The following is a 16,135-nucleotide window of genomic DNA, read 5'->3' as shown; positions in this document are numbered from 1 at the left end:
CAGAGCAGCCCTCAGGACATGCACAACAAGCTTTGTTCCACTCCTTACTAGATGCCAGAGTGTTCTTAGGCACAATATCTAATCACATGGCACAGTCACTGATAACAGCCTGAAACTAACCTGCCTCTGTAGTGATCGGTAAGGAGAAGAAGGTGTCTGCAAAGAGTGGTTTAGGGAGTTCCTTTGGGTCTTCACTGAAAAGCTGAGTAAAAGCTCGTATGCTGATTCTAAAAAATACAGTAAAAAAAAGGCTCATCAGACGTTCAGAACCAACAGCAGAAAAGTAAAAACTCATTTGCCCCTTTGAGACAACTAAAACCTTTCTACTGACCACTGATAATTCTTAATATAGACACCTGAGTTAATCAGTCTTCTACTTAATTAATAATACTGATCCCTGAGTTAAATACGGGGGAGCCCAGCTAGTACAGGTGGAGGGCTCTGAGGTACCCTGGCTGCTGGCACACGCAGCCTGACCGTGTGTAAAGGCAGGACTAGCAGAAGCTGCAAAGAAGAGAGGACTCAGAAATGTTTCTCAGAGGGGACACACTTTCCCTTCACTTGGCTGGGCACGACTGTGCTAATGGATAAATGTTATAGTCCTCTTTGCTCTCCTGGTAATGTGGATATTTCCCAGGCTGATGTTTTGGGAAATGTGCCCTAATGAGAGCAGCCTATAGTAGGTTAGCACTGTTTTATTGATGATGAAGAAGCTGAGAGGCACAATGGGCACTCCTTCGCAAGTGCCTTCTGTCCATGTGGCTTTCCAGTAAGCAGCTTGTAGATCTCTTAAGACAGTATTTGCCTGTGGGAGAGATGTCACTGAACCACACTGGAGGTCATGTTAGGTCTCACAGCCAGTGTAACTGCTGAGGCTGGTCTTGGCAGCCATCCTCTTCTACACCCTATGGATAATCTGGACCTAGCTCTTGAGCCTGAGAATGGTGCTACAGGATAAAATGGCCTCCAGGTTTTTCTAGCTTGTTCCATAAGAACAAGTGGGGTAGTTCTGCCAGACTGAGTGAAGCATTCTTGTCTTTTTCTGTTAAGTACTCTTCTAATTTAGCCAATTGTCTTTAGTCTTTCCAAAGAAATGTTGAGCAGCAATAGGAGAGCTTCCTATCAAGTTGGGGTAAATAAATAAACCTATTCACTGCACAGAGTTTTGTTCATAATTAATCATATCATTCCCATGCTCGTGAATGACTGGTTCTTACCTATGGAACAGGGTATGGATAAAGCTTTCAAAAATTTGCAGTGAAATACAAAGAACATTATACAATGCAGTTACTAATCTCCTGAAGCTCAAGCGGATCAGGCACGCAGATGACACCAAGCCTAATAATGCGACAGAGCACAACTACCAGTATAAGTCTAACCTATATGCAGTTCGAGGCTTTAGAGGTCCATCGCAGAATTTCTGGTGATCCGGATCACACTTTCCTCCCAGATTTTCCATTTCTCCTCCAAGCTTAATGTCAAAGCTTTTGTAGTCACTGTCAGGGTTTTCAGCACAGCTACTGGCAAAATAATTTGTCTGGTAGATGCGTATAGAGTCATTGTGTTTGTACTCCAGGTAGGAAGGTAATGGGTGCTGCTCATCAGGCTTTGGTCCTTCACTACCTATGTCATGTGCAGAGAAAGACGGTTTAGATGCCACAGCCATTAATGTGATGAGGTTTATAGGCTCAAGCTCTTGACAGACATGTTCTTATCCAATTTTCTATTTCCTGGAGGCTACCTCATGAATACAAAGCTACAATGGTTAGGGTACCTTGTTTCTTGTACCAACCTTTCCATTATTTTTTAGGCAGATTTCTTCACAAGTCCTCAGTGCAACTTTTGCTGCAGTAGGCATGCACACGCCAAATGTGATGACATTTTTTCCTGTGCTGTCGGTGGGAGTTTTTGTAATCCAGATTCCTGGATCCTACTACTAGCTATTTCAAAAAGCAAGTAAAAAACCCCATAAACTGACAATTCTACTGTATATAGAGAAAAACTACAGTAGGAAATTACAGGGGCTCCCTGAATGTAAATTCACAATACTGGAAGAGACTCAGGCAAAGCTATGGCAATGAGTAGTCCCTTTCTCAAAGAGCTTTATAGTTTGCCCAAACATGATGAAGCAGACAGTGGAAATATTATCTGGTTTTTTTTTTCTTAAGGGCTGATGGACAGAGAGATTAACAAACTTTCATAAAGGTCACAAAATATGTCCTGGTATGCCAGTGAATGAAGCCACTTCTAAAAACAAGTTATAAATTGTTGAGACATGTATCTGATTTGTCAGACACACATCTCAACAACAGGTCAGCTGTAGAAAGGAAGCATGTCCATGCATGTCACAAGGACCATTTCTGTTCTGTTTTATAGTGCTGCATGCAAAGTCATTTTCTTCAGTTAGCAAACATCACCTGGCAGACCTGTGGCTTCTCAGCATGGCTTGTTGAGAGTCTCCAAAGGAGTTGCCTTTTAGTGTTTGCACCTAACATTTAAACTACCTTTTGAAATCTCTGCACAGCAAGGCACAGATCTCTGTTCACTGGCAATGGCAATCAGCATAAGCCTCCAACTATAAAAATTGTCTGAACATACATGACAGAGTAATCTAGAGTACTGCTTCTGTCTGAGCTCTGTAGTTGCTACAGACTCTCTGAGAATAGGACTCCCTACACTCTCCAGCTAGGGAGGAAGTATAGATCCAAAACCTGTGCGACACTCAGCCATTAGAAGAGGAGAAACTCCTTTGCTGTGCAGTGATAGGGATGTACTTTCCCATGTAAATTTTATTGGCTATAGAGAGAATAGCATTAAATCACAACACTTACCATCAGCCTCCCTCACAACCACAGTAAAGTACTTCACAGCTCCATTAGTATCACTAAACCAGCTGCAGTTAAAAGTAAAGTTGATGGAGGATTTGGTAATCAGCACCTCTTTTTTGTTCACTCGTACATCTGGAGGTGGCTGAGGAGGACCTGAGTAATTAAATAAATAGAAAATAAATACAAAATAGAGAAAAAGCATTACCTATGTACTTGCTGTGAGCTAGACCTAATAAGGAAAATGCAATTTGTAATAAATCTCAGTTGCCTGGACCCAAGTCTCTGATTCTATTCTCTTTGCAATCAAAAAAATGTCTTCAACTCCCACAGTGAAACTGCCAGAAGATGAAACAAGCCAGCAGTGTGTTCACCATAATAAGAGTGACACCTCCTCAGTATGAATTCCTGCAGAAGCCCACATGGAAATGCATTAAAGTCATGTCAAGCCTATGAAAACAGAAATTGTAGCTGCTGAAAACAACACAGGTTTAAGCCAAGTATGTGGAGGCCACTTAACACACTCACTACAGAAGTTACCTATCTTAAGCATCTATATTTCTGCTTTCTTTTCCAGAGGAACAGCCAGGGTTAGCCAGACACAGCATTCACCTAGAGAGTACCATTTTCTAGACTGACTGCAAAATTTCCATAGGAAACATTCTTTGTATGATACAAAACCATACCTTGAACAGTGACACAGTAGAAAAAACTGGAAAGTGAAGTACACAGGGAAGGAAGTGCAGCAGAAGTGGGGATTTTAAGGATCTACATTGCAGATTCTTTTAAAAATCTGTAGTACTGAAACTATATTGCACATATGGGGAACATAAAAACTGTAAGCAGGTGGCTAAATTTCAAAAGCTTTTATATGCTTTTTAGCTTGACCTCTTACATCTACAAAATCTAGCTGCAATTTTTTGTGTTCCCTTGAGGTAGGGCCTCCAGTGTTAACCAGGGTCTGGGAGAGCAGCAGTGTTCAAAACAAGTAAGTGACAATAAACAAACATTAACATAAACCAAATAAGAATAAACATGTTCAGCAAACCTTCAGTCTCACTTCTTGTGACATGAATAACTAGGTCTTACAAATCTGGATTTGTAGTATCCTTTGTGACAGACGAAGGAGATTAAAAGGCTACTGATGGGCAAAGGAGAAGGTAGTTTGGTGACTGAACTCTAGCTTAGCTCAATAGTTTGCCCAAAGCAAACATAATTTTTATGATCTAGCATTTCACACAAGCATGGCTTTTAATAAGCAGCACAGAGGCACCCCTGAATATAGGACTCCTGGCCATCTTCTCATTTTTCAGTTTAGCCCTGGAACAGTGCAGGCCTCTGCATTGTGCTGTGCCACTGAATCCCGAGGTAGTGCAAAATCTGGGGCACCTCTAGAGTCAGCAATGGCAGTGATGCCTGACAGTGCAGAGATACCAGCAGATGCTACTGATACACTCCAGTCAGCAGCCTATGGGTAGAGAAACTGAAGAATCTGTTTCAAAGCACATGCTATAGAAATCTGGATCCTCCCTCAGGTAAAAGTCCTACAGGTGATTTGATCAGGTAGCACCTCAGAAGAGTCTATAGACACCAAAAGAGAATGCAGTACTATAATCCAATATTCTTATTGATGGATATTTGCGCTGAGGATGGCTACCATCAATGAGGGGAAACAGCCAGATACAGAAAGCCAAGCAGTGATCATGAAGACAACTGATGAAGACAAGGCATGTGATGATGAGGACAAAGTATTTATGTTTCTCAGGCTATATTTCATGAATGAGCCAAATAACTGGGTCTGGCAATGTAATGAGAGGTAATATAGTTAAAATCCTGCATTGTCTGTCACAACGGGGACCAAAGGATGGCTTCAAAGTCTACTTTGGCCACCACTCCATACATTGGCAATTGTGGAGTTCAGAACTCCTTTTACTGTCTAAGCAACATGAGCAATTGCTTATTGCTGCTCAATGCCTGTCTTGAGGACAACTCTGAATTCCACTTACGATCAATCATTGTGATGGTGCTGTCTTCAACCACTTCACTTGTCATGTCTGCAGAATGCACCTTGATGGACACCAGATATCGCTTGTGGGGAACAAGGGTCATAATATTAAGTAGAGATTTGTCTTTTTCTATCCTTTTAGAAAATTCCACTTCACGGGTGTCCATCTTCTTGCACTCAACGCTATACCCATCAAAGTCAGAATCGGGAGGAGTCCAGGAACACGCGATGGCAGTAGAGGTTTGAGGCCGACAGTGAAGGCTTTGTATCTTGTCTGGCTCTAGATAAATGTTGAGAAGTTGAAACTCAGTGGGAAAAGGAACAGGTGTCATACACTCTCTGCTCACACTACAGCTCCTAGATTCTACATTAACCATCAGATCAGAGCAGGAGGCTGGGAGTCAGAATTCCCAGTTATCCTGCAAATGTGTGCTGCCTGATTATGTAAGGCTGTCTAACTCATTCTAGCCATCTGAAATCAGATCTAGTGACATCGGCCTCATCAGCATTGTGAAAGTCCAGTAATTAATTGTGAAAAGAAGGAAAAAACTCGTACTTGATGAAGTCTTAACATGAACAGCAACACCACAAAGAAATGGATTTCTAGAACGTTGTTACAACTTATTTGAGGGCTCCGTGTGGTCACTTATATCAGTCAATACTGATACTGTCATCTCATTATTGGTTTCCTGGGCAGCATGTGATGTGTCCATATTACTAAAATATAACAGAGAAATATGCTTCATCCATGTAATATGGGAGTACCTTGTATATCATACAACATGTAACAAAGACAGGATTTCACTCTCAGATGCCAGGCATCTACAATTAAGTGATTAAGTACAGGTGAAATTTTACTTATTATGCTCTATTAAAGAGTACATAGCTTACTAAATGATTGATGTCAATTTAGAGCTGAATCCCACCCCAAATGACATGAGGATTTGCCACAAATCAGTTATTTTTATTCATTATTTCATGTCACTTTTTCAATTCACCCTGTTACTGAAGTTGCTAGAGGCAGCTAGAGATGAAACAGATTCACAGATATGGGCAGAAATGCAGAGCAGTGAAACTGATTCCAGTTTCAAATCTAGTACAGCACAGTTTCTTTCATCCTTCCTGTCTTATCATTCAGAAGCATGATCATTTCAGTATACTACCATCAGAGAAGTTTGGATATTCAGCCTTATTTTACCCCTGAAACTGATTGATTCAGGCTCTGCAACCAAACAGCTTGACTCTGGATGTGAAGATCATAAATGTATGTCCGTTATCAGTCTTTAAACAGCTGACCTTGCACACAGCAAGAGCTTAGAATCCAGCTGAATTGTCATTGTCATTCACAAATTGATTAATGGAAATGACTGATTGCATAAGGAATTGGTAATATTTTACAGTTTTGTATCTTCTTCAGCTGAGTGTTAGGGTGCAATGGAAATTTTTACTTACTTGTTCTCACACTTGCAGACTGTGACTGACTGTATGTCTTCCAGCTGTCACCACTGACAGTTCTGACACTGAACTCATAGAGTCTCCCTGGTCGCAGGCCATAGATGATGCGTACTTTAGATTTGCTGCTGCTGTAGGGATTGAATACTGTGAGGGGATCCTTTGGAAGCCACTGCACCTCAAAATCATCATAGTCTGTCCAATCTGGAGGACCAAGCCAAGTGATTGATAAAGAAGTGTTTGCAACATCAGTAAACGATACAGTGTTAGGAGGGCTGGGTGCTATGCAGAAAGGGGGGAAAAAAGGAGAGAAAAAAAGATTCTTAACAAATTTTTACATAAGACAAATAAAATGAAACATGGATTATTTTCTTCATGCATCACAAAGTAGTTTGTATTATCTTGTATACACAGTCAGTTACTGCACCTGTGCTGATGATGGTGACTTTCACAGTCGTAACATATTCCTGAGCCTTTGAAAGAAAAACAGTGCTGACTGCTTTTCTTTCACATTCCATTGTTTTAATGCACTTAAGGTTATCCTTCATTTTCATACCTTCAATGATTCTTATAATAAATCCTCCCTTAGAACAAGTCTGTTGCATAATTGTGAACTAATGAATTGAAACAGATGGGACTAAAAAAAAAAATCCCATACCTGTTCTTCCTTCAGCATTTGCTGTGTTGGTCAGGTCACCACTGTGAGTCACCACAACTAATGTATACTTTCTGCCAGGAATGAGCCCCTGGAAATGCCACTCTTCTAGGTCTTTCCTTTGCTCAGTTTCTTTCTGTGTCCCATTTGGGTTGTAAAGATTCAGCTCATAGAAGTCAACATCTCCTGCTGCTGGACCCCAAGTGAACCACAGACTGTCAGTCATGTTTCGGTTGGATGCCTTGAGACCAACAACTGGGGCTGGTACTGAAAAAAGGAGGAATGAATATTACTTTATGTAGAACATCCTTTGGGTGAGAAGAAGCAAAAAGGTCAAGCAATTACTTGTCCTGTAATGATAATCATTTTATAAACTAGACACCCACCACAGCTGGCTGAAAAGCAGAAAGCATATCTCAGTGGCTTCCTTTATTATTTTGAACTGCCACTCTTACCAAAAGAGGTTGCAATGTTTATAATGGATAGTTTTGCAAATGTTAAGCAGCTTTTTCCTAGTCAGTATTTGGAAACCCATTTCTGAGGTAGCTGAAAAAGTGCACCACTGTGCAGACGTAGTCCCACAGATGGGTTCCTATATGGTGCTGCAGGGGAATAAAAAAAGGTTTCACAGAATGTCAGAGCTGCTAGAGCTGCTTAGAAAACTCTGCTTCCCACATGTGGCTGAACAAACACAGAGCTGCAGCCAGAGCTTCCCATGGGAAACAAGTTTTATTTCACTGGTAGACTGCCTATCTCATTAAACCTACTTGCTTTGCCTTTTTGCTTTTTCCACTCAGGCCAATATTACTTTTAGGATGGGAGACAGCCATTTTTCTGCTTAAGGAGCATACATTGGGATGTCTTTCTTCTGACATGAGCTCCTGGGAACTGTTGTAGGGTTCTTCATTTTTTCTGCTGTAACTACATAATTCAGAATTTATGTTTTTATATATCTAATGCTTTTTACATATTAGAGCTGATTTTGATACTTCTAGTAGTTGCTCTAATCTAGTATGAGCATCAGACTCAGACCAGCTCACTGGTGTCCCCCATGAGCACCACACTGGAGACAAATGGTTTTCTTAGGTGTTCTTGCCTGTTCTTCCATAGACAGATGACTCGTTAGTGAGGTCTCCACTGTGTGTAACAATCACCATTCGATACATCCTGCCTTGACGCAGGTTCTGGAAAGAACACTGCTGGAGATGCTGCTCTCCTGAAATCCTATCATGAAGGGACTTGTCTGGATTGTATAGGAAGATGTCATATGAATCAAGCTCCCCTTGAGAGGTGGTCCAGCTGAAGGACAGTCGGTCAGTGGTGTTCTCTGTGACTTTCAGATTTGTAACAGCTGCTGGAACTGAAAAGAAGGATAAATGTTAAGAGTAAATATGAGAGTCTAGGCACTAAGCTGAACCTTTAATAAACTCATGGCTGTTAACACATTTCAATTAAGCCACAAGTAGCTAAGTAATATCAATAGCAACTGTCAGAAACAAGAGGAAAGCATTTATGAAATGCCACTGAATCTCTCCAATACAATATTTTTATTTCTCAGAATGCCTGATTCTTTAAACTGTGCTCACACAGAGCTGTCCTCTAGCTTCTACATGAAACTATAAATCAGTAAAGACTGCAAGCAAGACTTGGCCTTGAGTTTAGAAGTGTGTATTCACATCAAATCCTGCACCAAGAACCTTGAGAATGTGAATTAAAAACTTGATGACAATAAAGCATTCAGATATTTCCACAAAAGACAGAGGGAAGCATTCAGCATTTTGGTTTAATTTCCTTATTATGAACCATGGTCACATTATTATGATAATAAATTTCAGATTCACATGCAAAGCATGTATCAAGAAAAATGATGCATAAACATCCAGAGTCTGTACCTTACTAGAATCTTTGTAGAATCAAAATATACAGATGGTTCATCTATTTAATGATATCTAACTGAGGGAAGTATAAGTAAGTCAAGATGTTCTAATTACCTGTTCGGCCAACAGTTTCTGCACGCTTACTGAAGAGTCCACCACTGACTGTCAAAACTTGTATTTTATACTTCTTGCCAGCTAGTAAATCTTCAAATTTGTGCTGTTTGGCAGTAGCCGGTTCTGATTTGTTACTCAGGAGGATTCCTTGCTCATTCAAGAGCAGAATGTCATATCTTTCGGCTACACCAGGAGCTTTCTGCCAGGTTACTAACAAGGAATGACTGCTGTAAGCATGATGGGCTAATAATTCCTGGACAGAGGCTGGAACTGGAAGTAACAATTAAAGGCAGGATATTACCAGTTAAATACAGACCATTCAATACACAAATCTGAATAAAGTAATTAACAGAACAGAACTCTATATATTTTCAGGTTCACTTATGGGAAAAGAAATGTCTGTGCATATGTTTATGCAAACAACTAATTCCTAGACATAAATACAAACAGATGAAGTTATAGAGATCATGGATATCTGAACTGGGGATGGAGAAGCAACATATATATATATATATATATAGGCTATCATGAAAAGATGGAGAAGGAGAGTGAAATGAACTGACTGAAACAGTTAAGAAAGGAATATGAAAAATAAAGGAGGGGTAAATTGGTGCAAAACAGTAGCCCAGAATAGAAAATGTTAGCCAGCAGCTGCTGCACAAAAGTCAAGGCCATAGATAACAAAGGCAGGTGCTAAAGAGAGAGGATACATTAAAAACAAGGCATTGCATTGTTTTGTATGTTCTGACACCCTGGATACTGGGGCAATATGTTGTCTAACAAGCCTTGACCATGCAATAGGCTCTGCTAGAACACAATACTTGCCTAGATGGAGTGGATGTATGTGTCAGATGGGTACAGGAATAGGAAATGAGAGGGATGGAACTGCATTCATCCTATGAAGGAAGACACTGGGCTGGACTAGAATTCCATGCACATTCACCCAGGTAAAGCTACTGAAATGACACATCTCACTGGTATTAACAGACCCATGCCGACATCATGACTCATGCTTTGAGATAAAAACGTCCCATGAGTGTGAATGTCCCCATGCCCTATGGTACATCCATAAACAATATGGTACATTATTAAACAATATTAAACAAGGGTCAGTCTCTGGGAAGATATAATGCAACTTTCTCGTGGTCTCAAGAAAAACATACTTGTTCTCCCAAAAGCTGCTAAGCTGTTGTGCAAGGTGCCACTGTTAGATTGCACCACCACCCGGTACTGCTCCCCAGCTTCCAACTTGTGAAACATGTGCTCAGAGATGTGTTTGGAGACACTTTGAGAATCAAGCTGATAGCTTTGTTGAAATATAGTCACTGTGTAGGAATCAACATCTCCACCTCCAGGGGTCCAGCTCACTTTCAGACTGTTTGTCATGCCATTAGGTGACACGTGAATGTTTCGGACCTTGCTTGGAACTGGAAAAAAACAGGGAACAAAAAGGCACCTGCTCACAAATTTCCTGTTTGACTCAGGCTTCCTAAGTTCTACCTATTTTATGGCCACAGAAAAATGATTCAAAAGAGAAAGATCATTTACAGGTACAAGTAATGTCATTTGTGGGTAAACACAAGTAAAGTTGTAAACATTTGTGTGGGATTATTAGAAACACAATTCTATGTGTAACCTCCCTCTTGTCCATATGATGCCTTAAAAACACCTCAAAAATGAAAACTTTTTAGGTACCCTCAGTTAGTTAGCCATTTTTCCATTAATATCTCAATCATTCACTTCAGGTAGGTAAACAGAGGTGTAAAATAGGTAAGTGATTTAAGTAGAGACACTAAGCAAACAACTGGCATGCATGGGAATAATAGAAACCTAAATGCTGACATCTCAATACAATTCCCATGCAACAAACCAGATTCTCTGCCAACAATCAAGTATTAGTAAATGCTTTTATTAAGCATGGGTGTTGGCTAAGTACTAGTGTGATTTTCAATGAGATCTGCTGTCTCTGAGCCACTGTTACATAAGCTTGAATATAATCACGGCTCACCCTTGATTTTCAGTGGTTTATTCTAGAAAAGCCTAAACACATTTTAAATACCACATTATATCTTACTTGTCAGGCCTTCTATGAAAGTAGCCCGCTGTGCATCTCCACTGATGGTCAAAACAAGAATTTTGTATAGACGTCCTGGAGTCAGAGCTGTGAACCAATACTCCTCAATGGTGTTCCCAAGGAAAATGGGTGGGAAGATCTTCATATCATTGAAGAGGAGCTGAATCTCATACTTATCAACATCCCCCTCAGCCTTTGACCAAGTTACCTGCAGATCTTCTGTGCTCCTGTTACTAAGAGTCAGTTCCTTTACTGACTCTGGCACTGAAGAAGTGAGAAGAAAGATGGGAAACTTCTCAGTACTTACTAACAGATCACAGCAAAAAGCTAGCAGCTTTTAAATCATTCTTCTGAGCTACAATTTTTCATTCAGTTCCCTTGAAAAAGCAGTAGATAGCACTTACTTGGGTAGTTTACACCCCATCTAACACTGGAAGCTCCTATTTCAGAACAGATGTTCACAATTTATCAGCATAAAAATAACAAATAAATAATAATGGAGCCTGCAGGGAGTTTATCTAGCCAACAAAAACTGAGTAAGATCTGCATGTACAACAAATACAGAGAAAAGAGGCCTGAGCTAGTGCCAAATCAAGGCAATCCATCTGTGTGATGCAGCACCACAATGCAGTTTCCAACTTGTGCCAGACACAGGTGAGTTATTTTTGCCCCATGTTACATCTTTATTAATAAACTGCTGAGTTTCTCAGCATGAGTCCTTAACTGACATACGGTGCTAGGTGAAAATTGCACCCAGATCTCTGCTGGCTCCCAACTAGCCACCTTACCACTCTTGCCCCATGCTCTCCAATTCCAGTGCATGGGGTAGTTTGAATAGAGTGAGGTCTAATCTATCTTCTGTCCTAAATAGTTCCATGACCAGAAAACACTGTTTAGTACATTCTGGCATAATTTAATGATAAATACTAAGCTCATGTGGAAAACTGCACAACTGTTTCTTTGGCTTTCAATGTTTCAAGATTTGCTTTCCAAATTAACAAAAGGTCTCTCACTTTTTGCTTGTTTGTAACTTAAACACTGGTCATAAACTAAATACTGCTTTCTGTATTTTAAATAATACACATTCAAAGAGTCAGAGTCAACATTCTATGTTAAAAATCATATGAGATTTTTGTTTCTGGGTATGATAAAAAAAAAAAATACCCTGGGTTTTCTCAGAATGTTTCCAGGGTGCTTACTTACTTGTTCTGCCATAGACTCTTTCACTAGTTTCATATTTCCCACTCCTTGTGCTGACTGTGACACTGTACTGCCTCCCTGGGACCAGACTGGTGAACACACATTCATTTTCATCCTTTGGGACACTTTTTGTTTGGATGAAATCATTATTGTTACTGATGATCACTTCATAATTATCAAAATATCCAGATGCATGTAACCAGGACACCTTCAAGTAGTCACTTCTGGCTGAATTGCTGACTGTAAGTCCCTGGACACTTGAAGGGACTGAAAGAAAAAAAAAAGCAGAAACTTTCTGTAGTAACCAGAGTTGTGGCAGAGAGCTATATTTGTGGTAGTTACCAGAGTTTTGTGGGGAAGTTGCAAAAAGACAACAATGTGGATTTAAGCAATAAAGTAGTATCTGCATTTTCCAGGCTGCTTTACATCTTAGGACAATACAATGGTTTGCCTTTCTCATTTTTGGTCTAATGGAACTTGCTCTGTTATTGTAAGAGTAGTGAGTTCCACAGACAAACACTGCTCCAAGATTTGGTTCTCATTCTTTCGTGGCTGTTCCTTGGATTTTCACTTAGATAATGAGAAGACTAAAATTGAACTAACTGGATACTCTTTGTTATTTTAACACCCCTTACAATCTTTCTTTTGTTCTACTGCTTTACCAAGTGTAAAGTCTCAGTTTTTTCCATTTGTGAGAAAGTTTTAAAAGGTTCTCCATCATTATTGCCATCCTTTTCTGAGATTTCTCTATTCCTCTTATAATATCCTTGAAAATTGCATGACCAAAACCACAGACACGTGTGTTACATTACCAAAACCAATTGACATGGGTGTTACTCATTATTGTGACACCTCACTAATATTTTACTAATTAGCCTATCCTTTTCTGTTCTTTCAGTGCCTGAATAACTTTCTGAGGAGATGCTCTGCAGGATCTACTTGAAGGGCCACATAGAGGCATTAAGGGCAGGACAACACATTTGAGCCAAAACTGATAGATGATTTCTGTTCTCTCATAAGGACTGACATGACTTTTCTTCCTGCTGAAGTATTTTTGCATGAAATAAAGCAGCAACAGGGACATAAGAATAAAACTAATAAAGCTGTAATTTTATGGTTTGACCCTCCAACCTCTACTCATTCATCCCAGTTTGGTCAGATAAATCATTGGTAATGGTTATACATTAGCCATTACCAACATAACAATGGTTACAGTGACTGTACTTGCCCAGAGCCTCTCTTTACCTGTTCGTTCCTGGCTGAGGGAATAGTTTTCATATTTTCCACTCTTTGTGGTTATCATCACATTGTAAAGCGTCCCAGGAGTAAGGCTGCTGAAGGAGCATTCACTGAATGATTTGGAAATGGTGAGAGTCTGAACAATCTTGTCATCATGAGAGAGTGTTACCAAATAACTGTCTACATCTCCAGAAGCTGGCAGCCAAGAAACACTGAGGTAGTCACTCCGACCTGAGTTATTTACTGTTACTCCAGTCACACTGGAAGGAACTGTGCAATGAAGAGGAAAAAAAACAAAAAAAAACCATTAACTAGGTAATTCTTATTGTTGTGAGTATCCCTATAATGCCATCCTCTGCAAAATAAGCAGTCTGGGACTCCTGAGAAGTTCCGCACTGACTGCCTCTCAGCAACATTCATCTGCTTTTTTAAATACAGTGAAGGAAATTGTCCTTGGTGGCCTGATCCCAGCACTTCTAAAATCCTAGAAGCTGAGTTATCTTCTCTAATTGCCATTCCTGTCATGGTTTGACATGGAAGTGAATTTTCTCAGGAAGTTGGTAGTCAAACCAGTCAGTGGTCAGGGTTGGATACTGGCATTTGGACTGACCACTGAAGGCATGGACACACCTCTGAGAACACAGGGGGTTAAAAGCAAGAACTCCCAGGGGCACTGTCTCTTTGGTTTCGGTTGTCGGAGAGTGCAGACTCTCCCCTGCCCAGCCACGGGCTGGGTGGCGGAGGGGGAGCCATGCAGCCTGGGAGAGGTAGGCCAGGGGTGAAGGGTCTTGAACCGGGCCAGCCCCTGTGGACAGAAGGGTGGAGAGAAGTGGAGATGCCTTTGTTCTCCCCCGCAGAGGGAAAGAGACAGAGAGCCTGATGGCACCTGGAATTTGCCAGCAGAGGAGAAGGAGAAGGCGGGGGGAAGGTGCCCAGCCGGAGTTGAAGTTCTGGGCAGAGATTTCAGCCATTCAGGGAGTCTGAACTTTTAACCCTATCCTGGGAAATAAAGGCTCTGTAAAATATTACTCCTCCTCGATTTGAAGTAGAAGAGAGACAGTCTGGGACCTGAGATGTTAGAAGAAGAAATTTTTTTGCTGTGAGGAGATGATGGAGTGGCTTGTGGCTGAACTTCTCTTGTTAGCCATAGACTGAATCAAATTCTCCTGCAACACAGACTGCATTTTTAGGGGGATGCAATGGTGAGCCAAGAGACCTGCTCCAGCAACTACCAACACAGGAGTGGAGTGAACAGAGAAGAGTTGAGGAGGGTGTGGTGATGCCCTCTGTCTTCAGGAAGAAGATGATCTCTGCTCTTGAGACCCTCGGCCCCAGGGGAGGAAGAAAATGAGGGGGACTATGGTCCCAAAATGAGAAGCTGAACTGTTGTCTCTTTGGGTCTGTGGCAAAGCATCCTTAAAGGAGCCCTATGGGCAGTCTGTCCATGCACGGTGGTGAGAGCACTGTGACATGGAAAGGAGAGTGTCACACTGGCAGATTTTCTCCGTGCGGTGCCATATGTGACATGGAAACACAGAAGGGTGGCAATTGTGTTTCCTGGGGGGTCTATGGTGCAAGAGAGACTCCTCTCTCCCTTGATGGACTGAGTCTTGATTATCTGAAGGGTGGCAACTTGATCAGGAATCCCGGGTGGTGTCTCACTGTGTTTTTTTGGAAATTGGGTGGGGGGAGGAGGAGTGTTTTGGAGGGTTTTCATTCTGGATTTAGTGTGTGTGTCTTTTATAGTAGTAGTAATTTAATAGTTTTTTCCTTTTGTTATTAAGCTTGGACCTGCTCTGCTCTGTTCCTGATCGCATCTCACAGCATTTATTTGGGAAGGTGCATTTTCATGGGGGCGGCGCTGGCATTGTGCCAGCGTCAAACTGTGACAATTCCTCAGTAACAATAACAACTGGTGAGGCTGGTAAGAGACTGAGGCCCACAGCTGAATGTTTCATTTCCATTGGGTTCTCTGACGCCTAGTGGACAAAACATAAATGCCACTTGTTTTTTAAGCCAGCAAGGTGAGCTCAAAGGCTCTGCATTGCCAGAACTATCATCACTCAGGTACAAAACTCAGTTGTTACAGGGGCAGAACTTAGGCATAATGAACTTCCAAATGTTCACTGGACTCTGCTGCACTGAAATTACTTATCTCAACAGAGGGGCTGGCCAACAGCTGCCAGAGTCACCCCCTCCCCCCCCCAGATTTTATGAAATACAATTATATACTTTAAGCCTTTTAGTATTATTCTTCTCCCTTTTTTTTTTTTTTTTCCCAGGCTTGTTTTGCCTTTTCACCTGAAAATAGTGGTTTTCAAGGAGAACATTGCAGAAAACTGCAGAATGCCTGGCCTTTGCCAAATTCACATAACGGGTGAAATTGCACTATGTTGCCACATTTTTCCTCTAAATATCTGCAGAACTACTATTACATTTCATGACTCTTTAAACCTAAAGAATTTGATGCAACAATAAATCTTGTTCTGTGAAGTACAGAAGGACCTCATAATAACTAATTAGCCCTAGTGGACATTCTTTGATGCTGGATTAAAGAAAAAGAATGGGTTGTGAGAAACTGAGACACAAATTCACCCCATCAACTTTAGGCAGGTTCTTGGCACACGTAAGTAAGGAGCAATCATACTACATCACCACTGCATAGCCAATGGAACAAGAAAGTCCCTTCCAAGG

General features: G+C 41.0%; 1 protein-coding gene across 6 annotated transcripts in view; it reads right to left on the bottom strand.

The window, feature by feature from the left end:
- The window catches only part of PTPRB (protein tyrosine phosphatase receptor type B), a 64,761-nt gene that overhangs the window by 16,235 nt on the left and 32,391 nt on the right, over positions 1–16,135 (bottom strand). For 5 of the 6 annotated variants that reach the window (XM_053977652.1, XM_053977646.1, XM_053977647.1 and 2 more), the window contains 12 exons: positions 13,448–13,711; positions 12,206–12,469; positions 11,003–11,266; positions 10,092–10,355; positions 8,929–9,198; positions 8,034–8,297; positions 6,941–7,204; positions 6,283–6,564; positions 4,832–5,110; positions 2,832–2,981; positions 1,380–1,623; positions 121–227 (listed from right to left, as the gene is read on the bottom strand). In XM_053977652.1, coding sequence (XP_053833627.1) covers positions 121–227; positions 1,380–1,623; positions 2,832–2,981; positions 4,832–5,110; positions 6,283–6,564; positions 6,941–7,204; positions 8,034–8,297; positions 8,929–9,198; positions 10,092–10,355; positions 11,003–11,266; positions 12,206–12,469; positions 13,448–13,711 — 2,916 coding nt within the window. The remainder of the gene's footprint in view (positions 1–120; positions 228–1,379; positions 1,624–2,831; positions 2,982–4,831; positions 5,111–6,282; positions 6,565–6,940; positions 7,205–8,033; positions 8,298–8,928; positions 9,199–10,091; positions 10,356–11,002; positions 11,267–12,205; positions 12,470–13,447; positions 13,712–16,135) is intronic. The other variant, XM_053977651.1, reaches the window with a different exon arrangement.

Source organism: Vidua macroura, chromosome 5, assembly GCF_024509145.1.
Source record: "Vidua macroura isolate BioBank_ID:100142 chromosome 5, ASM2450914v1, whole genome shotgun sequence".
In the NCBI taxonomy this organism is placed as follows: domain Eukaryota; kingdom Metazoa; phylum Chordata; class Aves; order Passeriformes; family Viduidae; genus Vidua; species Vidua macroura.
This window is presented reverse-complemented; position numbering and strand designations above follow the sequence as displayed.